General features: G+C 35.3%; 1 protein-coding gene across 5 annotated transcripts; it reads right to left on the reverse strand.

Moving 5' to 3' along the window:
* slc12a7a (solute carrier family 12 member 7a) lies at nt 1-25,042 on the reverse strand. Of its 5 annotated transcripts, none has more exons than XM_042718205.1 (26): nt 24,708-25,042; nt 19,281-19,366; nt 18,994-19,125; nt 18,706-18,852; nt 17,557-17,611; nt 17,321-17,451; nt 16,867-17,102; nt 16,079-16,296; nt 15,738-15,884; nt 14,509-14,607; nt 14,326-14,383; nt 14,022-14,196; nt 13,708-13,826; nt 11,816-11,914; nt 10,872-10,991; nt 10,689-10,793; nt 10,430-10,598; nt 9,403-9,598; nt 8,972-9,141; nt 8,758-8,889; nt 8,457-8,564; nt 8,153-8,263; nt 6,444-6,613; nt 6,302-6,316; nt 2,297-2,430; nt 1-2,101 (listed from the first exon to the last, which is right to left on the reverse strand). In XM_042718205.1, exons 1-26 carry the CDS (start codon nt 24,829-24,831, stop codon nt 2,010-2,012), a joined length of 3,348 nt encoding a protein of 1,115 aa, XP_042574139.1. In that variant the 5' UTR covers nt 24,832-25,042; the 3' UTR covers nt 1-2,009. The 5 variants fall into 5 exon arrangements, with proteins under 5 accessions (XP_042574139.1, XP_042574141.1, XP_042574140.1 ...); XM_042718207.1 differs by lacking the exon at nt 24,708-25,042 and adding an exon at nt 20,800-22,237; XM_042718206.1 differs by lacking the exon at nt 6,302-6,316.
* Between the last annotated feature and the right edge of the window lie 1,766 nt (nt 25,043-26,808).

Consider the following 26,808-nt stretch of genomic DNA (forward strand, 5'->3'; position numbering starts at 1 on the left):
CAGTCACTATATATTTTATTTACACTTTTTCCAATTAGGAGTGTAATTATATAAAAGATCTCTATGAACACTTAATTTACCTTTATGATGGACTTACACTCTTTAAAATTAAAAAAATCTTCAAAAATCTTTATTAAGATTTTTATTAAGAAACATGAAGAACCATTAACATCCATGGAACCTTTTCACAGTTCTACCTAAAATGGTTCTTATAAAGCATCAGTAGCCAGGTTTCCATCCAAGGATTTTGTACGGAAATTTTTTTAGCACTTAAAATTTTTTACCAATATAGCTGATGGAATTCCATTTATCGATACAATTTCTCATGTGTCGATATTATCTGTTTCCGTTTAACTTTAGCTAATAATTCTATATCAATACTTCAAAATAGTTTGGAAACACTTTTTGTCAAGAAACAGGCGGCAGACGATCTTTGCGGCGCCGCATGAAGTCGAACAAGCATATTTTCAACTTCTGCCAAAACTATTCTAAATATTCCTTTATTTGTGTACATTTACAATAAATACAAAACATTGTGCTTTTGTAAAATTAAGGAAACAAACAGGATGCCTCTTTCTCAAGAGTGCATCACAAAAATTACCCGAAATTCTGTATTTAGGCTGCTTAATGTTGCAGTTTTTTTTTGTTTTGTTAATTTATCATTTAGAAAAATATATTTAGCATATAGGCCTATTTATTTCTTTTATATATAGCTTATATATAGCTTTATTATGTTATTCTCCATTCACAGAAGCACTGTATGTGTGTGACATGACCATGTCAATCCTGCTTTTTGTGTGTATAAAATGAATCCCATGAAAACAAATTTAGGTTTACATCCACGTATTAATTCAAATTTAATTTAATTGTAATTTAACAATCTTGTCGGTTAATTATGGCTTAACGACCGTCGGTTGTTGGTTAGGAGAAATAAATAACGGAAATGAACATTTCTTCTAAAAGTTCATCAGAAAAATAATGACAGACTAATACAACTGCACCTATTTATGAATAATGCTTGATGATCAAGCATCTAAATAGTCTATAACAAAGTAGCCTTAAAAAAAAAAAAAAAAAAACTCATGACACTTGTTAAAAACAATTTTATACAGTCCTATACAATTTAATAATAGGCTATATAATAAAGTTTTGTTTCAAATGGATGAAGATAATATATAATTACGCAGTAGGTGAAATAATGTATAGAAACGGCTCAAGGGCATTTTTTTTGCGATACACCAAAACTTATGCGACAACTCATTTTTTTAAGGGATGACATCATCACACACACCATTTTATCTGTAAAAGTCTAGGCTGTAGACAGCAATTTTTGCAAGTTTTTTTTAACGCATACTCTCTTTGTCGATAACATAGCACAAAAACTGGATGGAAACTTGATGACTGCAAAAATGCTACATATTTAACATAAAAAAATAGTATTAAAAAATAGTATTAAAAAATATACTAACAGGCTTCAACCATATGATTTGGCTGGTGACATAATCATGATTTTACACATACTGCAAAGTGAGCAATACTGATATCGAAACAAAAATCTTATGAATCGGACTAACATCACTGTATAAAGCTCAGCAGAGGAACATGATTAGATACAAAAATATATCCATTTAATACATATAAATTACAAGCACTTTAATGATTCAAACACTGTCCTATGTAGTCATATGACTCAGCAATGCAACAGCTGATGTCACTCTTCAAGCCTTATGGGATAAATCTAAGTCTTTGGCCTGTTTTTTTTTTTTTTTTAATGATTATTAAAGATCACATCAAAGGACCCTGTTTAAACTTGGTATTAAAATGTGTTTGGTATTAAAATTCTAAGTGAAAAGAAAATGAGAAGAATCCTCTTGGATCCTCAAATGTGTGTGCTGGCCTGCAGCTGGAGTGCTTTTGCCTGTCCTGAGTCCATCTGTACAGTATCTGTGCAGCTTTGGACAATCTCTCCTCGTAGAAATATTCTCCTCAGTGTCTGTCTCTGCATGATGCTATGAGTAAATGGTGATGACCTCCCTGCTGCTACCTCGGACCAGCAGCACCCGTTCCAATCCCTCTGTGAGGACCTCCAAGAACTCCATGTCTGACCTCAGAGTGAAGGAGAAGTTTGGAGAACTGCTGTACATGAAGGTGACATTTAAGCTGTAACTCACTACGAATTAAGCTCGAAGTCTGAAAGAAAATGACAGACCATGTTATCAAGATTCTTTCCATTACGTATCACAGCCCCTTTTTAAGCAGACATGCAACTGTCTGCATTCAGCTGATGAAAGGATACAATTCTCATCTCCGCCCTTGTTTTTGGGTGGTCCTGGCATATTCAGCAGCACCAGTTTGGCTCCCTTGGATTTTTTGACTACAACCTCATTCAGCTTGACTGCAGTGTGCATTCTTCTCACGTTAGTCTGATCCCTGTGAAAAATTCAGTCATTCACATTTAGCATTAAGACTTAGCGGTTAGAACTTTGGGAAACATGAACAATAGTATATCAGTTGTACGTAATATATGAAAAATCATAAATAACTGAATATGATCATGAATGCAAAGTAGAAGATCAATCACAATTTAGTATTTAAATGATGTCATCACCGTCAGTTACATTTTTAATGGTGAGCATTAGGCCAGAAGATTTCTTAAGATCAAAAAGAAATCATAAAATATCTTACCATTATATATTTTTACATACATTAACACATGTGGAGTAAGTACATTTTTTAAAATGGTTTTGAAAGAAGTCTCTCACCAAGGCTGCATTTATTCGATCAAAAATATAGAAAAACTGTAATACTCAGAAATATTATTGCCATCTTAAATAAATGTTTTTAAAAATATATAAATTTAAAGTGTAATTGATTCCTGTGATGGCAAAGTTGAATTTTGCTCAATACACACACACATACACACACACACACAGACACACACACACACACACGATGAAACCATGTTTTTTCTCCCTTCAAAACTGATGAACAACGTTTTTGTTTTGCATTTATTTGAACAAAGCATTTATATAAAATAGATTTTTTTTTTTATAACGGGAAAGTTTTTACTATTAGTTTTGATCAGTTTAATGCTTCTTGCTGAACAACAGTATTCATTACTTTTAAAAAAAAATCTTACTGACTCCAAACATTTCAATATTAGTGTATGTTTGTAGTTAGTAGTGTATGTTTGAAGAATTAACTAGTAATGTACTGCAGCTTTAGTAGAGATTCATACTTCAGGGTTCCCACACCTTGATTAACTTCAAATTCAAGGACTTCCCAGGTCCAATACCCTCAAATTAAAGGATTTGATGTGGGGACACATTTCAAGTGAGAGCAAGGTTACATCATGTTATCTATATTCAGACACACTTTCTCTGTTTAAATCTAGATTAAAAACACATCTCTTTGGCCAAGCATTCAAATAATGCATCTCATAATTTTGGACTGTAGTTATATCTGATCAAATGCGCATTATTATTCTTTAGCTTGGGTTAAACGAATTAATTTTACTTGGTTGGAACAGCAGCTACGCTAATTATGTCTCTATTGGTTTCTCTGTTTTGCCACGGATTTACACAAGCTTCAGTCTGGATCCAGAACACCTGAGAAGAGATGATGCCAACCCCTCAGAGAACCTCAGATGATGCTAACCCTGAAGCAACATACAGAACTACCAAATTTTGCTATAAGTTTGATTCCATCATATAATAATTGCTGTTAATAGTGTTCATCGTCTGTTTGATTACGTCTTTATTTGATTTTTCCGTACATTTCTGCCATATGCACATAAACTGACAGTCACCACTGATAAGCTACTACTAAATATTGTAGAAACTTAATTTTCTGTAAAGTTGCTTTGCAAATGATTTGTATTGTTAAAAGCGCTATACAAATAAACTTGAATTTAATTGAATCGAATCTTGTAAAATACATTGTAACAGTTTTCATGTCTCAAACACAACTATGCAAAAAAGCTTCTTTTTTTGCATTTATTTTTGGCCATGACAGAGATCTGATATTCTATTTGTTGTATTTCTGTTTTGCATAAAACTGAAGAATATTCAGTACATCCTATACTGTATTCTAAAATTATCTGATATTAACTTTTGGATGGATTTTATTGTAAAGAGCTTAGGCTCATGTAACTGGAAGTTTTAAGATATATGAATATGCGTTTAAGTTTTTCTTGCCTCATGGGTTTACATTATCTTAACAAGCAAAGCAATTCAACATTAATTTCACGGTGTGTCTGTGAAACGTTGAGGTACCATCCTTGTAGTTTTGTGCGTGCATGAACGTCATGTAGGGTGATCATATTTTAGTTTTCCAAAAAGAGGACAGTGGGTGCGGGGGGGCTGGGGTGTGGTTGGTTGGTGGTTAAAGTAGTGCCCAAAGTAGTGCAATGATCATATCCCAAATATCAAAACTGAAAATGTCATTTCCATTCTTAAAATAATTTTTTTTACAGTTACTGTTATGCATATTGATCATAACCATTGATCATAAGCTTCCTTACCAGTAACCCTCCTTCACAAAACTTAACATCTAGCACAGTTTTATCATAGGCAGAATGCAAAATGTTTCAATACAAGCATTTCAGTCAAATGTAATTTAAGCAACATTTCAAACCTTTAACCCACGGGGGAAAATTAACCCATTAACAGTTTAAAAGTAGCCATAGGTAAAAAAAAAAACGCAGACTTGGCAACCCTGCATTCAACACGAGCTGCAGGTGTCAAATTTGACTGATCATGGGTTGAGGAGAGAGAGATGGCTGAGAGACCATGCAGGAGGATTTGCTGCTCAACAGATCCTGAGCTTAATGACAAATATCTGTTATCTTTACACAGAGTGTGCATGATCGCGTAAACAGAAGTGAAAATGAACAGCGAGCACTCATTCAAAAGAGATTTAAATACTCTGCATATTGACAGATGCTCCCTGATACATGAAAATTAAGCAATATTAGAATGTTTGCGGGAGCGGGCGGGGCTGGACACAAAAATCACGGGAGCGTGCAATAATGATCAGAAATTCAGTGGGAGCAGGATTAAGAAAACAGTCCATTGCAGCGCTCTAATGCAAAAACGCACACAATCATTGGCGACTGTAGAAAGCAAAAGCAGAATCCCCGACATTTTGGGCAATTCAGAAATTTTTTTTTGATCCAAAAAGAGGACATGTCTGGGAAAAAGAGGAAATATGGACACTCTAACGTCATGGCAATGTACAACACAAAGTACCTCACATGGGAAACACTTAATGTAATGGGTAAATGTACGTAACTAATGTGAATCAAGCAAGCTAGTCAGTAGGCCACGAAGTGTTGGCGAAGTAACACATTAGCGGACAAGAGGGAATAATGTGAAATTTTTTCCCTAAAACCTCTTGCACAAAATAAATTCAAGCTCTTTCAAGGACCTGTGTCAATGTATGCTTATTTTCAAAAACTTTCCAGGGCCTTGAAATTTTTTTTTTTCAGATTCACAAACTTTCAAGGATTTCAAGGACCCGTGGGAACCCTGATACTTGATTGTTTACTACATTATGAAATGAGTGAATATATTTTATTGTATTTCCTTAAAAATGCTTTGAAACATGACGGGGATCCATTGCTCAAAGGCTGATATCTATATCTTAAGGACTTATATTCTTACATTCTTAAAGACAGTGCAGGATTCAAGGTTAAGTGACAGAGATGTGATTTAAAAATATAGATATTTTTTACTTCTTTAGAATTTTCTTCTGATATTTCTTAAATCCTTATCTTTGCAAAGGATTACATAAAAAGAACCATCTACTTTGCTAGAAAACAGATAAGCCTGAATTATTCCTACAGCCCTAAATGAGTGAAATGTAAAATTAATGTACAATTCATCCATATGTTAAATGTTAAGTATGCGTTAATAGCCAGAAACAGATGTAAACAGCATCAATAAACAAAACACAACATAAAAACGTGTTACACTCTTAATTAATAAAACTAATGGCCAATAATCTGGAGCTAAGCACTAAAAATAATACATACCATCTCAAGCAAGCACAAAGTTAGTGTTGAAACACATGCAAACAGAAACATCTATGTCACAATGCTTCATGCTGACTCATGCCGTGACTGTGACTCACACTGACTCAAGCAGGCCACACACAGAGACACACACCAATTCATGCCACATGTTTAGTGTGACACACATGCAACACATCCTGTTTATATCTATTACTGTAACACAGACCAGGCAACTAATACAGACTCTTAAGCACACAAACCACTTGCACAAGATTCAAAGAAACTTACAGATTCTCCCACTCTCTGGAAGGACAAAACAAAATGTCTTAGCATGAAAAAAGCCAACTTTTTTTATTTTAAAACATGATAAAACTGATTCAGATGAACTGCAAAATTGACTTTATTGATTAACGGTCTTTATTGAACTTACGGTTTCATATTGAAGATGTCCCGGACAGTCATGTGAGCCTCCCGATGGCGGTTTCTCTCACTAATCAGCTTCTCTTTAGTCCAGGTCATATGGACCCGGTCAGAAGTTGGCGTGGCCTTGTCGTTCAGAGTGGCATGTGACTTAGTGTTCCTGTCATGAATCAGCTGAGCCTGAAAGAGCAAGACACACTCTGTTTACAACAACAAACCCCATTAATGTTCACTGAAAATGCCGATGGATAACAGACTGGCAGGACCTAGATAGACAAACTTTGTTAAAAGACCCGCTGAAAAGATCAGCTGGGGCCAAGGAAATTTCCTTGGTGGTCCAGGCTGGTTTATGCTGGTTTGGTGTGCTTGCTAATCAAGGTGGTTGACCAGGGAAGCCTTACTGGATAAGCTACCACCAGCACATCAGTTAATGCTGATCTTTTCAGCAGGGAATGAATGTTGTGGGATTGTTGCGATATCCACAAACTATGGATTAGTAACTAGACTACCGTGGAGTAAATAACCAAAAACTCTTCAATACATAAAACAAAAGTAAACCAATAAATACACTACTGTTCAAAAGTTTGGTGTCAGTATAAGAAGAAATTAATACTTCTAATCAGAAAGGATGCACTAAATAGATCACAAGTGATATTAAAAGAGATCTATAATGTTCCATAATGTCTTTCTTCTGTTTTGAACATATTCATCTAAGAATTCTGAAAAAAAAATTATAATAATTCAGTGTTTAAAAATAAAAAAATAATCAAATGTTAATAAATATAAGAATTAGTTATTTTTGTTAAAAGCCACCATAAATAATAATAATATCAATTTTATTTTTCATTATTTTGTTTTTTATTATATTATCAGCATTGGTAATTAAGATGTTTCGTGAGCACTAATTTGGCATATTAGAATGATTTCTGAAAGATCATGTGATGCTGAAGACTGGAGTAATGATGCTGAAAATGCAGCTTTGCATCACAGGAATACATTACATTTTAAAATATATTCAAGTAGAAAACATTTTGCATTTTTACTGTATTTGGTGAGCATAAGAGACTTACATTCACATTTATGCATTTAGCAGATGCTTTTATCCAAAGCGACTTACAGTGCATTCAGGCTAACATTTTTTAAAAACTTATTAAACTTATTAAAAACCCCAAACTTTTGAATGGTAGCGTAGTTTAATTAAATAAACAATCTTAAAATAAAGTAGAATAATTAGTGGAGTTGCAAACGTTTTCACTCAAAACTCAGTATCGAGACATGCAGACATGCTGTACAAATGAAACTATGACATTTTCAGAGCCACAGTTATTCCATTGCCATGTTATGCTTATTGCTAAATAATAAGGAATTGTCAAATTTATGAGGTGAAAACCATAGCAGAATTATAGTTGCAAAAAGCAGCCACTGGTGAAAGCTGTGGCTCTGTCATGTCTCACAATGTGAAGGGATTACTGCTTTTCCACAGGGGCTTGTGTCAGAGATGGTGTCCACGCTTTTACACACAAAAATCTTGGTCTCAAACAAGAGGACCACTTCCACATCTCCCAAGTCACCGGCTCCAGCTCAGGCACCAGCCACAGTGGAAAAGAGCTAGTTTGGATGGAATGGTTCAGGAGAGGTGGACAGGATGGTTATCTGGTGCTAGTAGCGTTGACAGAGAGTAAACATATAGGATTGGTAAGAGGTAAACCCCTGAGCTACCTCCTCGTCCAGAATTATAGTTGGCACTTGAAACTTGTTGCTTTGAGTTGGTTTCTCTCCTAAGGGCTTCCTCCTGATGGAATTCCGGGATTCATCTGAGATGCTTTGAATCTGGCAGTCGCCACATAGCAAATAATCCAAAATTGTTAAGTAGGAGGAAGAGGCCTCATGTAAAACAGAGCACTAACAATGCCTTGAAACTGGAAAGTGTATTGACTGCAAACACATTGATTTATACCCCATACAGTCCCATGGTAACCAGTCAGCAAAAAAAGAAAAGAATGGATTGCTGGAGAAATATTACCTCTCTCTCTCGCTCTGTCTTAGAAAGCTGCATCTGCTTCAGCATCTGAGAGCGTTGCTCCATCACAAGGGTCTTCTCATAGGTGAAGGCCGAAATATCACCTGCATGCTACAAAGAAATAGAAATAATTAAAAGTTAAATTCCAGTATCTTGCAAGCATTTCACCACACATACTATACTATACATATCTTTTATTTATCAAAATGTGATTAATTTATTAAAATGAAAATTAATTATAAAGATTTATTATTAAACCATTATAACTGATTTTAAGTTAATGCAGATAAAAATTGTATCTCACCATTTCCACAACTTCCACCTTTGCATCAAGACGCAGATGGTACAAGAACATCTGTAGGTCTTTCTTCATCTGGATGCTGTTGTCATCCATCTGAGCCACTGTGAAGATCCTCATCTTACACCTTCTCCAAACCTATATGATTTCAGGGAGAGAAAAGCACTCTGATAACTACTGGTAAAAAAAGATCAGTTTTCTGTATCAGACATTGCGTTACCTTGTGCTGGCGGAGCAGGAACGGAAGGAGCATGAGTAGACCACCATCATGGACAATCCACCAGACATCAATGGTACCCTCATCTAACCGGTCCTGGTTTGTGGGAAATTTGTCGATGTTTTTTGCCACTAACAGGGCCTGGTGGGCAGCTGTTGTCTCTCTGATGGTTTCTTTGGGACAAATCATTTTAGTTTTCGCTATTATGTCAAACTTATTGATATTTACTGTACTGCACCATTAGCCACAAATACATTTTGGATCTAAAATGATGTGGAATTATTGTAATATTGCAGCATTTTTGGAACTTTGAGATCTAAAGCCTACAAAAGTTTACTCAAAATAAAGCTCAACTACAGTCTTAAGCATTATAATCTTCATTGATAATCCATGACCTCATTGTAGCTTAGCATCAGAAAATGTCACATGCGCACCGATGAAGTTCTTCCAGGAGAGGGAGCTCTCGGCTTGTTTCCAGTTGGCAGGCCAGGCCATCAGCACTGAATTGTGTTTCATGCCACCCAGGCCTGCAGACTGGATCAGGTGAGAGAAACCATCCCGCTGGTTAGAGGACACCACCACATGACAGAAACCCTTCGTTTTCTCCTTTGCCATGGCCGCTTTGATATTCTGTGAAAAAGAAGAAGAAGAAAAAAACAAGGTAAATGTTAGTAAGTTAACATAATGTTGAATAATTTTCAGCTGGATATAAGTATTGTAAATACAATATGTACTGGAGCTGACATAAGCTGAGATGTGTACAAATGCTGTTAGAAAGGCAACAAATGTCTATATGTAATCACTACTAACCCCTGAACTTTATTTAACAAAACGACAAAAAACTGACTACAGTGTAGATTAAAATTTGTTTTGTGACTGTCATACAATGCCACCATAAGCCATAACTTATTACAAGGACTTTCACTCTGAGCAAACTACAGTTAAGTGTTTTTTCTGCTGTAAATACAGTATACACAATGAAAAACCTCAACATTTGGTGGTGCATTTATTATTTTCTTATGGCTGTAAGCTGTTCTGAAGGGCAAGGTGAAAAAACTATACCTAAAATTGGATATTTTTTTTTTTACTGGATTAGAGAATGTGCCAGGGGTTCCCAAATGTTTTTGCCCTGAGATTTTAAATTAATATTTAAAAACATTTAACAACACATTGACATGTTTATTATTATTATCATTATTAGTAGCAGAGGTATGTTTTAACTCTAATTATACCAATCGAGACAGATATTCATTATAGTTGTAAATTACAATTATACTGTAAAATAAAAAATATATAATTGATCATTTAATAATGCACCGTGTGTTTCGTTTATGAACCACTGTTTGGGAAACCCTGGAATACACAATAACCTCGAAGAATGCTATTGAGTTGTCAAAGCCAAAAACTAATTGGCTTTGCTATTAAAGACAAAGAAGCTTGGCTTTAACTGTATGACTTTACCTTTTCAGAGAGCTTCGCATCTGCCTCGCGAGCCATGTAGGTGCCCTCCAGCACTGAGCAGACGATGGTCAGGCCTTTCCCAGCCTTCAGCTGTGAGGTAAAGGAGAGCAGACATGGATGTTTTACCCCCAAGTCAGAGTCCAACTTCAGGAGCACCAGCAGCTGAGGTCTGGAAGATGAGTTACATTTGAAATATTTGCCTTAGATTCTGTCAAGTATGAAGAAGCTTATACAGCACTGGGTTCTTCTGGATGCTCACCTCCAGTTCTTGGTGTGAGGTGGCGCCTCCTCCAATTTTATTAGGGCATATTGAGCTGCATTAAGGGATAATCCTCGAATCCCATCTCCCCATTCCTTCTCTGCCCTGAGGGGAAATAAAATGGGGAGTTAATATAGAACTTTTTGCTTTAAAACACTATGAATATGATGGACACTTGCTTACCCTCTGTATTCAATGTACTTGTAGATGCATCCAGAAAACAGTATGACAACAAAAGCATAGTACCAAGATGAGACAAACATGAGGGACAGACTCAGGCTCATCCCAAGAAAAGAGAGGGACCTGCAGACATTTAAACAAATCCAATGGTGCATTTAATGGTAATTCACACAATCAAACATTAACTCAGACTGGTCCATTTTACCTCAATTTACATGCAGAAGGGACTAATAGGTATTACACTACACTTGTTTGGTTAATGAAAAACCAATGTCTATGCAACAGCATGAATTTGTAAGCATGTAGGACAACAAAACGTGCCCTTCCAACAAAGCTGTTGCTAGTTTAGGAAAACTGGCTACTCGACTGAGCCTGGTTTTCGCCAAGGTTTTTTTTTCTCCATTTTTGTTACCAATGGTGTTTGGGTTCCTTGCCACTGTTGCTTTTATTGTTGAATTGACTGTACTGACATTGTTGTGTACAAATTGGGCCGGTTGCATAAACTTTTTAAGACTAGTCTTAAAAAGTTAGTAATTTCTTTTTTTCTTCAAGGCTGGTCATAACTTTTTAAATGCAGTTTCAAAAAGGTAGTTGTTGGTCACACTAGTTAAGACACACTTAATATCGTGACTATGTTTATGAACTGAAATATTGACATCACTGTTTTCTACAGGACTGCTTTAAAGCTGAATTGATCCAATTTCATAACTGATGATCTTTACACAGTTATTGAATGGAACTGAATCAACACTGAACTGACTTGAACAAAGACTACTGTTTTTCTTAGAGCTGCTTAATAGCAGAATTAATCTCTGTTTGCACTTTTGAATCATTATTTTCCCATTTATCCTTATAAAGCTGCTTTGAAGCAATCTGTATTGTATAAAGTGCTGTATAAATAAAGGTGACTTGACTTGTTGCTCTAATAATCATAAAGTGTTACTTACCAGTGGTAGAACTTGAATCTTGGCCTCCAGTTTGGGGTGCGTAGAAGTGTTTGGACAGCACAGGCCAAGTTTACAAAAAGGTAACACATCAAGAAAAACCTGCAAAGTAGAAATTGGAAGCAGGGCTTTTATAGTTAAAAAGTAAAAAAAAAAAAAATTGTTAATTGAACTTTGTTAACTGATTGTTTTCATTTAGTTTAACTTATACTAAAATTGACCAAAATAACTAAATCTAAAACTGAATTAAAAATTGATAAACACTACACTACCAGTCAAAGGTTTTTGAACCGGTAGATTTTTAATGTTTTTAAATAATTCTCTTCTGCTCACCAAGCCTGCATTTATTTGATCAAAATACAGCAAAAGCAGTAATATTGTGATATTTTTTTACTATTTAAAATAACTGCTTTCTATTTGAATATATTTTAAAATGCAATTTATTCCTGTGATCAAAGCCAGTCTTCAGAAATCATTCTAATATGCTTATTTGCGGGTTAAAAAAAACACTGATTATTATTATAAATATCTGAAACAGTTGAGTAATTTTTTTCAGGATTCTCTGATGAATAGAAAGATCCAAAGACCAGAATTTATCGGAAATAAAAAGCTTTTGTAACATTATACCCTATACCATTCAAAACCTTGGAGTCAGTTTTTTTTTTTTTTTTGGGGGGGGGGGGGTGATTATAGAAATGAATACTTTTATTTAGCGAGGATGCTTTAAATTGATCAAAAGTGATGATAAAGACATTTATAATTATTATGTTCTTCTGAACTTTCTATTCATCCAAAAAACCTGCAAAACTATACTCAGCTGTTTTCAACATAGTAATAATAATAATAATAAAACTCAGCTTTGAAATCAAAGCCATTAATTACATTTTAAAATATATTCAAATAGGAAACTTTTATTTTAAATAGTAAATGTCAGGATCATGGACTGTCTGTGTCATGTTTGCCCGTTTCTGTTTCCTTATTTGGTCATGTTCCTGTCCTCGTTTTGTTAATTAGTTTTGATTAGTCATCCCATACACCTGTGTTTCCCTAATCATCCCCTGTATTAAAATCCTAGTCTGTGCAGTCTGTCTCTGTCGGTTCTACTTGTTGGATGTTCTGTGTTCCCATTGTGGATTATCCCTGTGATTCCTGGATTAAAGACTTTTTGCTTGTACTCCACGTTTCTCTCTCATTCCTCCCACAGCGTAGTGTGACAGTAAAAGTAATTCAAATATTTTTTTAATTTAAAAAAACATTAAAAACCTTACTGTTCAAAAACTTTTGACTGGTAGTGTACATAGAACTCTTAAAAAATAACACACACACAAAAAAATTCACACAACAAAATTAGTAAAGCTTTAGCAAAATTTATAATAAAACAGACAATGATTTAAATTCAAACTATTAACTAAAACTATAATAGTATCTCTGATATTTAAATAACACGGAATGTGATGACTATACATATACAGTCCAGGCACATAGTACAAAATTTCACTGACACACATTTTATAATATTCATAAATGATAAATGTTTTTAAAAATAATGAAATGTGTTAAAAATGGTTTAACTGTAAATATGCTCATTATAAAATATCTATTGTTACAATTTGTTTAGAAGCTGAAAAATTTATTTTTGAGCAATAGTGTGTAACACTGTAAACTTTAATGCCATTAAGTCGTATGTCATTGTGTGATTGCATCTCAAATATATTTAAGCACTTAAATTAGTCACGCAATGAGTAATTCAATGCAATTTTACATTGTTGACATTTTAAAAGTTTAAATTTAACAGATTTTACCCCCTAAATCAGTCAAAGTAGAAGAAAAAAGATTCCGTCTGGGTCTAGTTATGTCACAAAGTAAAGATGTGAAAGCAAGGGGAACACACTCACATTGAGAGGATGGGAGCAACATGATCCAGGGAACCAATGAGGATCCCAATCTCACAGATTGCTGCAGTTAGGAGTAAGGCCCAGGTTGGCTCACCATTAGATTTGCTATGACCAAACACCTACCAGTAAGAAGTAGGACATGTTAGTCTTCATAGTCAAGACAATTTTTTTCAAGTGCTTTGCGAACTTTCATTTCTTTCTTTCTATATATTTTTTGTAAGTAAAAACAATTCAAACACACATGTGCCTCAGGACATATAAATGTGCCTTTACCAAATAAAAGATCACAAAGGGAAGGCATGTCATGTTGTTACCTGTAAGAATGGCATGATCCCATCTCGAGCGATAGCCTGAAGGATCCTGGGAGCACCGGTGAGGCTCTGTAGCCCCGCCCCACAACAGGAGAAAAATGAGCCAATCACAATCACCCACGAAGATGGCCAAGCTAGTGTTGCAACAGCAAGAGTCCCATTAACTGACTTGCCATACCTTTTACAAAAGCAAGCATGCAAAAACAGGAATAATACATTAAAACTCTGACTGCAGGTCTTATCTGAAGTTCTTAACTGATTTAGCAAGCATTTTTGTAAACCACTTTTATTACCAAACAGCACTTACTTGTCTCGCAGTACCACACCTTCAATACATGCGCCAAATAACACCACACAGGAAAGATCTGTTTTGCAGAATTAAGGTATTCATCGGACTTGTCAAATAATTCATTATAAAATTGTTTACAAAACTAACTGCTTTAAATTCTTTTCCTAGAGGATTCTTTTTTTTTTTTGCAGAAAAAGATACAGATAATGGAGGTGGTTGCAATAGCCATAATGGTACCAGTGGGAATGGACCTCTGAGGGTCTCTAAGATCTCCAGACCTGTTCGACCCTGCCATGATTCCTTTGAAAATCAGAGAAAAAACATTCAATGCATTTCTTTTAAAACACGTTTCCCACAGCAAATAGTTTAACTGAACTTTTCAGCACTGTTGTTCGTTTTTAAACCACACAGGTTTTTTTTTTAGTAATAAAGCTATTTGATGTATTAGGCACAATGTCTTTCAATACATCAATAATATTTTACACAATGTAACACAGAATCGGCCAAGTGGGTTAGAAATGATAATCGGCCAAATGGGTTAGAAAAATGTTCTTGAATCGCACGGATCAATCACACTTTGAATCATTTGAAGAGGTTTCTCTCTCTATAAAACCTGAAATAAATGAACAAAAAGAGCACTCAGTGAAGTGAATATTTACCCACAATCCACTGAAACCAAACCTGCAGATGAATCCTATCGTTTGTAAGCGAAGAAGGTAAAAAAGTTCTGTCTTTAGTCATTTGTAGCCAAAACAGTATAAAAAAACTAAAAATACATGGAAGCACAAGTAACATGGGGAAGAGCTCATATACTGCTCACGTTTTTGCTACTTTTGGCTTTCATAAACATTATTGTTTTTACATAAACAAGTGGAAAAGACACACTTTAACTATAAACTAAATTGTATACTTCAGACACTGTCACACCCTACAATCTGCCACTCAAAATATGGACTTAGGCATACTAGAGTATTGTAAAGATTGAAAAGGAACTTGAGCTTCATTACATCCATTTTCTGTTTCTGTTCTGAGTTTGAATTGTTTATGCATTTATTTGTGTTCAACAGCAATTGTCATTTATGTATTCAGCTAATAGCTCTTGTTAGAGCACTGACATTTTTGCTACAATTTCACGTGAGTAAAAAAAAATAAAAGCACCTAATTGACAAAAAATAAAAATATTATTTATTTATGTAAAGCTTATAAAATACTATGAAACCAGGCAGATTTAAATGAAAATGTTGGCCTTCCAGTCACTTTTCCATGCTTCATGTGACTGTAGAGTTGTTAATAATAATGTAATAATATGGTGATTTTTGTCATTTTGGAGCTTGAAAATCCCACATTCATTTTAATCATACTGAAATTCACCAGTACTGCAAAAATCCACCTTTCTGCAGAAAAAAGAAAGTTATACAGGTTTAAAATACCTGTAACTGAAGGAAAGTAGATTCCAACCAGAAGGGTGAAAAAGGTAGTGACGTCATGGAGGACATAATGACTTTCATCAGATTTATCTGAAGCTCGTTCTGGACTCACTATATCCCTGTATTGTCCATAGTGGCCCCACATGTTATCTAGGAGAAACATTAACACATAGTAAAACACTGAGCAACCTAAATTGACCTATGCAACCTATATGCATCAAGTTATAAAATAAACAAACTGACTATTTCAATTTGTTATCATCAAGAAATATTGTGGTGTTCAACTAATTTGAAGTTAAATGAGATTTGTATAGCTTGGTGTGTCATTTTATTTGAGTATTCACCTGATATGACCCCGCTGAGCAAGCCACGAACAGCTTGAATCTCTGTTAAATTGTTATGGGTGAAGTATTCATCACATGTTGCATTTTCAATGCCACCTTTACAAAAAAGCTTCCATAGTTGGGTGGGGGTGGTCACGTTGTTGATGAGCTCTGTTTTTTCACACTTGTCAAACCTGGAATTTTGCAAGGTGCGGTTGCCTAGCAGACAAACTCGATGCCTTGATGTACAAAAGAGACCAGAAATGAAATTGTGTGCAAATAATATGCTCCATCATATTCAATATATCGTTCACTTTTAAACATTGTAAATTAAGCTGTAGCATATTTTAATCAAATCCTAAGCCGTAGGCTTTTCTAGACCCATTTAAATAAATATATAAATAAATGACAATAAAAAAAAAAAAAAAAAAATGAATTGTCCAGAAACTTGCAGATGCAGTTTTGTTGTAATGTCACGCCAGGTAGCCCAGGCCAGAATCCTATATAATTTAATCGTATATAATTCATATATAACATCATGGGCATCATGAGAATTTGTTGCATTGCTTCCTGTTAGTGGAATAATTTTGCCCTCCACTGTGCTGCTTTTTAATTCTTTTTCATCATTTTGAATTCACATGTAGTTATTTGGGTTTATTGTTCAAAATATAATGTGAACAATATAATGTTTTTAAGACTTATTCCATGTCATGTTTCCGACTTAAATATGAGACATAATAATTTGTACACTTGAACGCAGAATAATGTTTTATGTCAATGTAAAAAAAAAAAATCACAGCACTACTCACTGAGAATTGGGAGGCTTGATGGCAGATTGGATGACCCCTGCATAGATGGCCATAATTGACAGCATTACGCAGGACAGGAAGACCAAAGCCATCTTGTTGACATATTTCACTCCAACAAACACTACCAGAGTCATGATAACTAAACAGAATGTCCCATAAATGCGCATGTTATTTTGCATTCCAGTTGGCTCTCTACTCTTTGCTTCAAACACAGCAGCATTTGGCATTATGTATGTCTGTAACAGGGTGTGAAAAGAGAGAAAGGGTTATTGTTATCATACTGAGGATGCATAAGTTAATGTGATTTTTGAGGTTATGTCAAGGGCAATAAAAAGCTAAGTTAATGATAGAATCTGCTGACTCGTGTTAGTTCAGTGCTGACACAAGCTCTTCTGTAGTGCTGAACGACTGTTTGCAAGAAATTGTTAATGTTGGTCTGTAAGTTTTAACTTACCAAAAAAATTTCCATGGTTCCTAGTATGTACATAGAACCTGCAAATGTGGTGCCCAGGTAGACACACAAACCCACTGCTCCTCCAAACTCTGGACCTAATGCTCTGGAGATCATGTAGTATGAACCACCAGCTAAAGTGGAAAGAAAAGAGAATCACGTTGACTTAAAAACAATTATGGAATCAATAATAATAAAAATAATATATAAAAGAGTGACATAGCAGATTGAAATCATACCAGGCACTACACCATTAGTCGCAATCGCACTCATTGAAATTGCAGTCAGCATGGTCTAGAGATAAGAAAAAAGACGGATGTAAAACAGATAAATATTTTGTTAAATGCAAGTTGAAAATATATGATCAAAAAGGCTAAAAGAATACCTCATATGGTACCTCAATTTACTTCATTTTTTTTGTTAGAATTCACCTTTAGTTTTAATTGTTACAGAGCTTTCCAGTTTTACTTTCATTATTTCAGGGCTGCCAAAGTTAATGTTCAAACTGTAGCTTTTAAAAATGTTTACCACCTGTGTGGATGAATGTGCTTTGACGTACCAGTGTACAATCTTAGCAAAGCAAATGAACAAATAACCATTTTTGTTGCTGTTGTTGTTGTTTTTACAACCAGTGACTCCCCCAAAGTTTTGCCATATTGAATGATCCACGATCAGTTTTTCTCTGTGATTGACAACAAACTGTCAGCTTCCTGCTACCCACAGCTGAAACTTTTCTCTTTGTACGGATATGTCTTGGCACGCATGGGGGAATTACTTAGTTTCTTGTGAAATTCATTCTGACAGCTCTAAAATATAAATTGTGTATTTAGGTAAAGGCATGGTTTGGAAGACAGATTTTTTTTACACACTCAAAGATTTCGAGTTTTATACTATACTGTGTTTAAAAGAAAAAAATACTAAAAATATGATTTTACTTAAAAAATTGAATTACAACAGAAAAAAATTGTTTATTGCAGTCCTATTAGTTTTTATTAAAATAAATAAATAAAAAACACAGTACCAGACTTTAGTCTAATAAAGTTCTTTCGCACCTGACTTCAAAATGTTCTCAATTTCAGCATTCTCATGAAACTGTTGGCACAAAGTCTGAAGCGCATAGTTGTCTAGAATGTCAATGTATAGAATCAAGATTTGTCACTGGAATCCAATAATTATTCAAGCCAAATCTGATAATTATAAGGAAGTGTTGAGTTGACATACTTTTGGCCATGTCAAGTTTCTCATTTCTTTGTGTGCCAAAACTGTCAAAAAGGCATTTGTTTATTAAGTGACTGAAGAAATGGTTTCATGTTTGTTTTTCCACCTGGATACACTAGGTTAGTGAGTACAAAAAAAGTGTTTTTCAATTGAAAATGGAAAAAACTCACGCAAGAACAGCACATGAAGACGATAGCAAGGGCCTCCATGATTCCCGCGGTACCCACTATCCATGTGAGCCGCAGGAAAAGAATCACACCCAGAATGTTCTGCATGCAGGGCAGGAACACACCTATAAATGTGCCCATCTGTGGGCCCTTCAAACAGATTGACACATAAAACGAAAACATTTCAGTTATGTAGGACAAACTGAGATAGAAGCAAAATGTAAGCTGTGAATTCAATGCGTGTATGAGAGTCTTTTAACCATCTCTGTGCGAGTCAGTTTGGAGACTCACATTCACGGTGACCCTCTGAATCCCATCCTCACTCTCCGCCTCCTCGTGCTCGAGGGCCCCCTGGGTTATGTTGGTGTAGTTGGCCAGTTTGTTGAGGAGAGATGACACCATCGGTGTGCTGTCCATCTCATCCTGAGTAAAGACATGGAGCAGCCAAATTATTTAATATTGTAATTTAAAGACACTATATAAATAAGGTGAAGTATTTCATTTGAACAATGTTCTCAAACAGTGCTAGCTGATGCACAAAGATGAAAGGGTTGGTTTTAAGCAGTTTGTTAGCCTACCTCATAGAGAGCCATATTCTTGCCATAGATGCTGTCATCATGATCTGTACTGATTAAAGAGCTGGTTTCTCTGGGAGTCTCTTCACCTGGAAAATAAGAGAAAACACTATTACAGTTTAAATCAGAGACAGGTTGATTTTTAGTTTAAAGGATGGAATAGGCTGCACCATTTTTAAAAACTCCAAACACAACAAACTCACCCAGAAACATGCACCTCATTGTTAGAAGATGCATAACAAATGAAAATAAAGCAATATGCCCCAAGAAGCCGAGGTTTACAGTGAATTTATAACAGCTAAGGGGCACTTTGCGTCGTGCGTAAAACCTCCTTAGCTGTGATAAATTCACTGAAAACCATGGCTTCACGGGGCTTATTGCTTTTATAAAACTGTTATTCAACGTATGTAGTAAGGTTCACAGAATAAAACAGAGTAAATAAAGTGTAATGATATAAATAAATAACAGTATTCTTCCACCAAAGAATGTAGTTCCTCAGAAACAGTTCTGGTTCCAACAAAGTGGTTGCCGAGCAACACACAAAGGTAAACAAAGGTGTATGTTCATAGTGTAATTTACAACAGCTTAGAACACGGCTCAACCAATCAGAATCAAGGACTGGAACTATCCGTTTTATAACAAACATTCTAAAATCTGCTCAAAATATCAGGAATTTTTGAGATCCTGTGGCTGGATGAACACAGTCTGAGTCTGTGACATTCTCTAACATTCAGCAACTTCTTTAAACTGCAAATCAGGTTGAAAATCTCTGCAAAATGCATGTAGTGTATTTAGTCTAAATTAGAGCTTCATTTGTTTTTTTTTCTCAGTGTTGTTAGCTTTGGACCAGACATAAGGTGTACAAGTACAAAAAAATAATAAAAGTGAAAGTGTTAACTCAACTTGACAAGACATGTTTGTTCTTGTCTTGGGAAAACATTACAAAACTCACATTTTCCACATCACTCAAATTCAAATGTAATTGAACACTTTCATACTGTTGAAATAATTAATGTTCATGTTGTCATCTTTGAAATAACTCAAAAAGTGTTTAATGCCAGTATATTGTTTAATATGCCATGATTGTTTGCATGCACCAAACCAATATTTGCAGCAAACAAGCATGAGATATTTTTCTAAAATATGTTTGAGACGATAAAATACAAAGAGATCATCCAGATCATTTTTTGTCTGTCCAGAAGACACTCAACCTGTGTTGCCTCAAACTATGGCTCATGATATGGTTTTTAATGTTTTAATCTGTTTATATCTTCTTAAACCTTCACAACAGCATATCTGTGATATGCCTACTGCACACCTCTGCCTTAATGTATGAAACATATGTTGACAGTAAAAAAGTGAAACATTACCAATGTATAGGCTTTATATAGGTCAAACAAGCATTTTTCCAGTATGTGAAATTTCAAATGCTCAACATTAATTACAAGATGATTTAAAATCAGCTTACTCTTGCCATTGTAATGAACTTTTGGTGATCCATATAAATGAGATTCTGACTCACCTAATGTCTCTACATTCAAGCCTTCTTCACATTCCATGCTGAGAGGGAGACAAAGGCATGAACGTCTCTGATGGTCTGAGCAGTAAGAACGCAGTACCTCAGGAAATTTCTGTACTGTCTGCTCTAATGCCAGTCTGTCTGTTGAACCACAGTTAGTCTTTACTTAGTCTTCTCGACTCGTTGCAAGACTTCTAGACAAACTCCTTAGTTTTGTCAAAAAGGACGGTGGTCCATGTGAAGGAAAGCAGCCTGTCTCTGTGTTCCAGCAGTTGTCCTCGTACCTCTCATGTCTGATTGTCTCTTTCTCTCTCTTCTTCACTCAGTTTTTATTCCAATACATGCTTAATGTAGGTGATATCAGCCTCTCCCTGCCCTCCAGTCTGTTTTGTCCTCTCTGAGGTTCAAAAACAGCACCAGACTGGCTCTATCCTGTATTTCTTAACCCCTCTGTACTGGATCACTGACTGAGTGCGAGTCTTGAATGACTTCTTATCAACTCAAAGAGGGGAGGTGGGATTACAGTCAAGGCTTATTCAAAACCAGTTAGTCGGGCGAAAGAGAATATGTGCAGAAAGAAAAACTGAAATCCAGTACATCGGCATGCTACTGTACACCTCATGTGTGTAATTTCAGAAACATTTCAAATTGAAACTTAAGAAATGTGTGTCCAGTGTGAAATTACTGAAGTGGGTATATAATATGATTATGATGATAAACATTTAAAGATTTATATTTAACTTAATATTGATGTGTAAATTAAAATGATTTATATTTGGTAGTTTTTAAGCAGTGACAATCAAACAAACTTCTGTGAAGTTGTAAGACTGGACTCGGTGCTGCATTGAGGTACAGGTATATTGCTGCTGTTAGACAGACTGAGAAAGTTGTATTAGCTGTATTAGGCCTGTGCTGCCATTGGGTCTAATTTAAGGTCTCTTTCCGCAGTGAAAACAGAACAATAACAGAGGAGGTTCATTAAAAGCTTTCAAGGTTTCCGAAACATCCTTTTCCTGAGAATTCCCTCTGTGTGGTTTGAAAGCGGTGTTTATCATTCTGTACACAGCTAATTTTGTATTTAAACAATGAAATCCCAAAGGGACTAATTTGTGATGTTTTGGGAAAGCTCAGTTGGCATGCATTTAATGTATAAAGACCTGATTGTAAAAGAGATTTGGCCAAATATTACTACTAATAAAAAAAAATTATATATACATTTTAAAGTGTAATTTATTCCATTGATATATTTATGATATATGTATAATGAAGTAATACAAAAAAAAACAACATTAGTATTATTCAGATGCCAAAACTGAGCAAAAGTATGCAATACAGTGCAAATGTTATTTATGTGGCCAAAAGATAATATGAAATTCTGACAGCTTCTCACGTAAATTAGTTTTCATTCTAGATCTCCTAAAAACACAAGATGGTGTTAAATGCTTAGTTTTATGATCTCTGTATTTTGGCAATGCAATGATGATTGAGAGATAAATGTCCCCCATACGCCTTATGTAACATATTTGATACTTGCATTTTAACATGATTTTTCATATAAAATGATGTATGGATAATCAAGTAAAACCAAGTTTTTTCAGTCCAGTAAATCATGATATAATAAAAATGACACAATTTATTCTTCTGTTTACTTTTTAAAAATCATTATATTTTTATGAAGTTTTCATGTTAAAAAGATTAACTGAATAGGACATTTTTATAGTTGTATGTATGAACTATTAATCAGAGGGCAGGAGGCATGTAGAGCAGGTTTTTCGTCAAAGTTCTGGCCTTGTTAATTTATAGGAAATTCATGTACTCTACAGTAGGGCTTTATAGAGTTAAATGTTCATCTGATGCCTACACAAAATGCCTTTACAGCCACAGGAAGGTTTTTTCACAAGCAGCATTTCATCTTAAAAGGGAAACAGCACAATTAAACGTATTTTTGTCATGGAAAGTTTTAAATAGGCCAGTTAAAAGGATGAGGACTAATTCCAGCATGGTGAGCAACAAGCTCTGCTACACACCCCTGTACACACATTAACACACATAAAAGAAAACTTCTGGATCATGCAACTCTTATGTGCAGGGCCGTACACAGTGGGGTGCCCCGGTGGCTAGAGCCACTGCCCCTTTGCCCTCATGGGATAAGGTGCCCCTCTCGGCCTTCTAAAAGTGTTGTACAAAATATCCATGTTCTTAGAATTAGAATTTCTAATCAAATTATTGTACCTGATCAGATCTAATATAGATAACACCAAATGTGCTGTTGTTGGCACAATTTGTAGACAAAAATAAATAAATAAATAGCCTAAATAAAATTTCTAGCAATCAGACCGAATCTGATTCGAACCCATGTGAAATAAATAATAATTTAAAACGAAGTTAATAATTTCCTTTTACAGACAGTCATATTTATTTTCTTAAAGTTAACTTTAACAACATAAAACCAACCAAATTAAGTTTAAATTTCAACATTTAATTGTTTCTGAAACAATATGTGGAACACCAAAGTTGTAGCCTTCCTAAAAACAGACTAAACAGAGTTTGTTGGCCATTATTGACTACAGGTGGAAAGAAATTTTATTTATTTTTATTTGTTTTCATAACAATATCTGGCAACACTGCCAGAACTTAAACTGATAGTAATCAAAAGAGCCCACAAACATTGCTGACAGGATACCACATTCTATAAGGGAAACTAAAAAAAAAAAAAAAAGAAATACATCCAAAATACACTTCCAAAATACATTGTCACATGACAGTAAAAATGTACAGTTGCCAAGATGCAGGAGTGGGTCATCTTACACACAGGCTCCACTTACCCTACTTCTATTGAAGATGAGACAGAAGCAGGCTCAGAGAGTGAGGGAGAGCCCACTTTTATCAAAACATCTACAATAAAGTCAATAATTACAGAATGTGCTATCTTCTCTTTTAATTGTAAATTTGTAACAACTGGATAATTTGTATTAACAAGCACCCACCCTCCTTGTGCCCCTTTTTTTGGTTTGGGCCACTGCCCCTCAAAATGTCTGTGCACGGCCCTGCTTATGTGAATGGATAACGATAAACTTTAAGATGATCACGCCTGTTCAAATAGTGTGTCAAATCAGAAAATGAAGGAACATCAACCAGCAAGCACAACTTCCTCATTTGATGTAAACAAAGATAAAACAAGCAACAAGTTACACGACAAGAATCCTGATGCAACTTAAAATGCCTAATGAATGAACTGACATCGATTTAGTCCTTATTCAGATTGTGTCATTTACTCACTCTCATGTTGTATCAGACCTATGAATTAGTTTCTTCTGCTAAACACAGAAGATATTTTGAAGAATATTGGTAACCAAGCAGCTATTGACTTCTATAGTAAGGAAAAGATTCTACGGAGGTCAGAAACTGTTTGTTTACCAATATTCTTCAAAATGCCCTTTTCTGTGTTCAGAAGAAGAAAGAAATTCATACAGGTTTGAAACCTGAGGGTGAGTAAACGATGACAGAATTTTCAATTTTGGGTGAACTGTCCCTTTAAATTTGAATGGACTCCACAAAAGAAAGTTCAGAACGTCCAGAACAGAAGTTCTTTTTCTACACAAAAAAAGTGCAGCAACAGATTAAGTGATCTAAAGAGAAACAGTGAAAGACGTCAGAGTAAAAGACAAACAGGAAAATGAAGGGGGGAAAAAGGCACCAGGAAACCACCAATTGTTTACACTCCATGGAAGATGATTTCACAAACACATGGCAGTGAACATGGCTCACATTTGCTTCTGAGGATGCGCTTACTGTAAACAGACGCTTTTAAGAAAACCAAAGCCTTGCACAATAAGCATTTAAAGGTCTCCTCTTCTGTTTGCACATGTCCAGGCAGATTTTTATTTTTTTTTTTCACAGAAAGCTCTCACCTGAGTTGGGTCCCGCTGCTGTGCACGTCTCCTCCTTGTTCTCTTCTTTATTTATCGCTTCATCATAGTCTGGATTTGATATAGGGGTGTCCTCCACCGGCACCACTGTGAAGTTTGTGGGCATTTTCCCTCAAACCATGTGCTCAGTGTTATATTCCGTGAGTCTTTTTTTTTTATCTGTCTCACTTCAAGTCTCCTGGGCTTGCCAGAGTTCTAAGTTCTCTGACTTCACAACTGTTGTTCAGACGCGGCAGCTCATGTGATCACTCTCAACCAAATAAGGAGCTGTACACAACTCCTCCCTCGAGGAGCTACGGGCTGTTCTGGCTTGCCACAGAGCTTTGAGCTGGTGCTTCCTGTTTGTGCTAACTGCCCTTCTCATTTTACCTGTGAATGATGAGAGGGCGGTGATTGTTTGCCGTGTCAGAGTCATCTGAGACTGCCCAAAGTGAAGGGAACAAAAGGCTAAACGCAATGTGGCATTCCTCAACCCCAGCCCAATTCCCTGCCCCACCCCCTCCTGACGTTTCTAGCCTCAAAGGAAATGTGTGCTACAATCACTCCATTCAGGAACCATTAGGACTGGATAGGAATTAAAGCTTAAAATAACTGCATCGCTCCTGTTTCTCCGGAAAGGCTATCACTAAAGCTGCATGGAAGTTTGGTGGACACCATATTTTTGCACAGAACTCTTGAGTATTGATTAGCCACATTCTTCTAAAAAAAATATGTATGCATTGGTTTAAGAAAAATAGGCCTTGACAATGAGTTGCTCTGTTTTCTGCTTCAAGGGTGTGTGCACAAATATACCCTAACATGACTGCAACTGACAACGCACTCGTCAGTCATGTGAAAGTGGCTGATAAGGGCCAACCAGTGAAACTTTGCTGCCTTCACAGAAACAACCTGCAGACCTGCATAGCAGCTATTCAGTGGTGAAGAAAACTGCTGTTGTGGCTACAAACTAGAGAATGAAAGTCTTCTTTTCTGTGGGGTCCAAGCAAATAAATAAATTCTCACAAATAGTTAAATACGGAGAAAACAGGAGCATTTTTGAAGTATCATGGTGTTTGCAACTGACTGTCTACATAATGTTTTCATTAAAAAATTGAAAAAAAAGTGTTTATTATTGTTATTTATTTATTTTTAAAAATTACTACTTAGGTTGCCCTCTGTGGTTTTTTTTTTTTTTTTTTTTTTTTTTTTTTTGACCATATGTGATTGTCTGTCAACAGTCCAGCAGGTGGCAGCCTATACAGATTTTTAACCGACTGCATTTGGGCTCTTGCAGAAGTTTCCAACTGAAGCATGGAATAAAAACTACAGAACCTACTTAAGGTAAAGAAAAAAAAATATTATTAAAAATAATAATATAATAGACATTGTTTTGAGAAATACACTTGTATTTTATCTAAAAAGTTGAACAAAATATAAACTGGAGATGCTTTAATTCATACTAAAAATATTGTGAAGTTCAGTATGTCACTGTCCTGTATAGAGTATTATAAGCTGTACATTGCACTTAATCAGACAACTTTAACTGCACTGTGATAAGATTCCGATAAGAGCTTTGGATGTGTTTGAACTGAGCTCAAAATTTTCTAATCTAAAAGTTCAATTCAATTCAAATTTATTTGTATATCGCTTTTTACGATACAAATCGTTGCAAAGCAACTTTACAGAAAATGAAGTTTCTACAATATTTAGTAGTGTGTGAATGAAAAAGTGGAAATGATTCAAAGTTCTTTCTTTCTTTATTTTTTTCTTTCTTTATGATTGGTTGATTGTAAACCAGGGACCCCCACCCACACTGTCAGACAACCCAACCTAAATCTAGTATGAAAATGCTATATTTTCTTGGTAACTAGGGCTGTCAATGACATGGTGAAGAAATTTCCCTTGTGGTGATTTTGAGTGGCTATCGCAATATGCGATATTATCACCATTTATTCATTTATTTTATCTATCTGTCTATTTATCTACACACACACACACACACACATGTGTATGTCTGTGTGTGTGTGTGTGTGTGTGTGTGTGTATTAAGCTCATTGGTATATTAATATATGTTTAATAGTAAGTTTCTCGAATCTGACTGGAC

This window comes from Cyprinus carpio, chromosome B2 (genome assembly GCF_018340385.1).
Source record: "Cyprinus carpio isolate SPL01 chromosome B2, ASM1834038v1, whole genome shotgun sequence".
NCBI lineage: Eukaryota > Metazoa > Chordata > Actinopteri > Cypriniformes > Cyprinidae > Cyprinus > Cyprinus carpio.

Excerpts from the sequence above, each read along its gene's own strand:
- slc12a7a (XM_042718205.1), bottom strand. The coding sequence starts at position 24,831 with ATGCCCACAAACTTCACAGTGGTGCCGGTGGAGGACACCCCTATATCA. Across the intron at positions 18,853-18,993 it reads TTCAGAGGGTCACCGTGAAT|GGCCCACAGATGGGCACATT; the intron begins GTGAGTCTCCAA and ends ATCTGTTTGAAG. Across the intron at positions 2,102-2,296 it reads CAAGGGCGGAGATGAGAATT|ACATGGAGTTCTTGGAGGTC; the intron begins GTATCCTTTCAT and ends CTCTGAGGTCAG.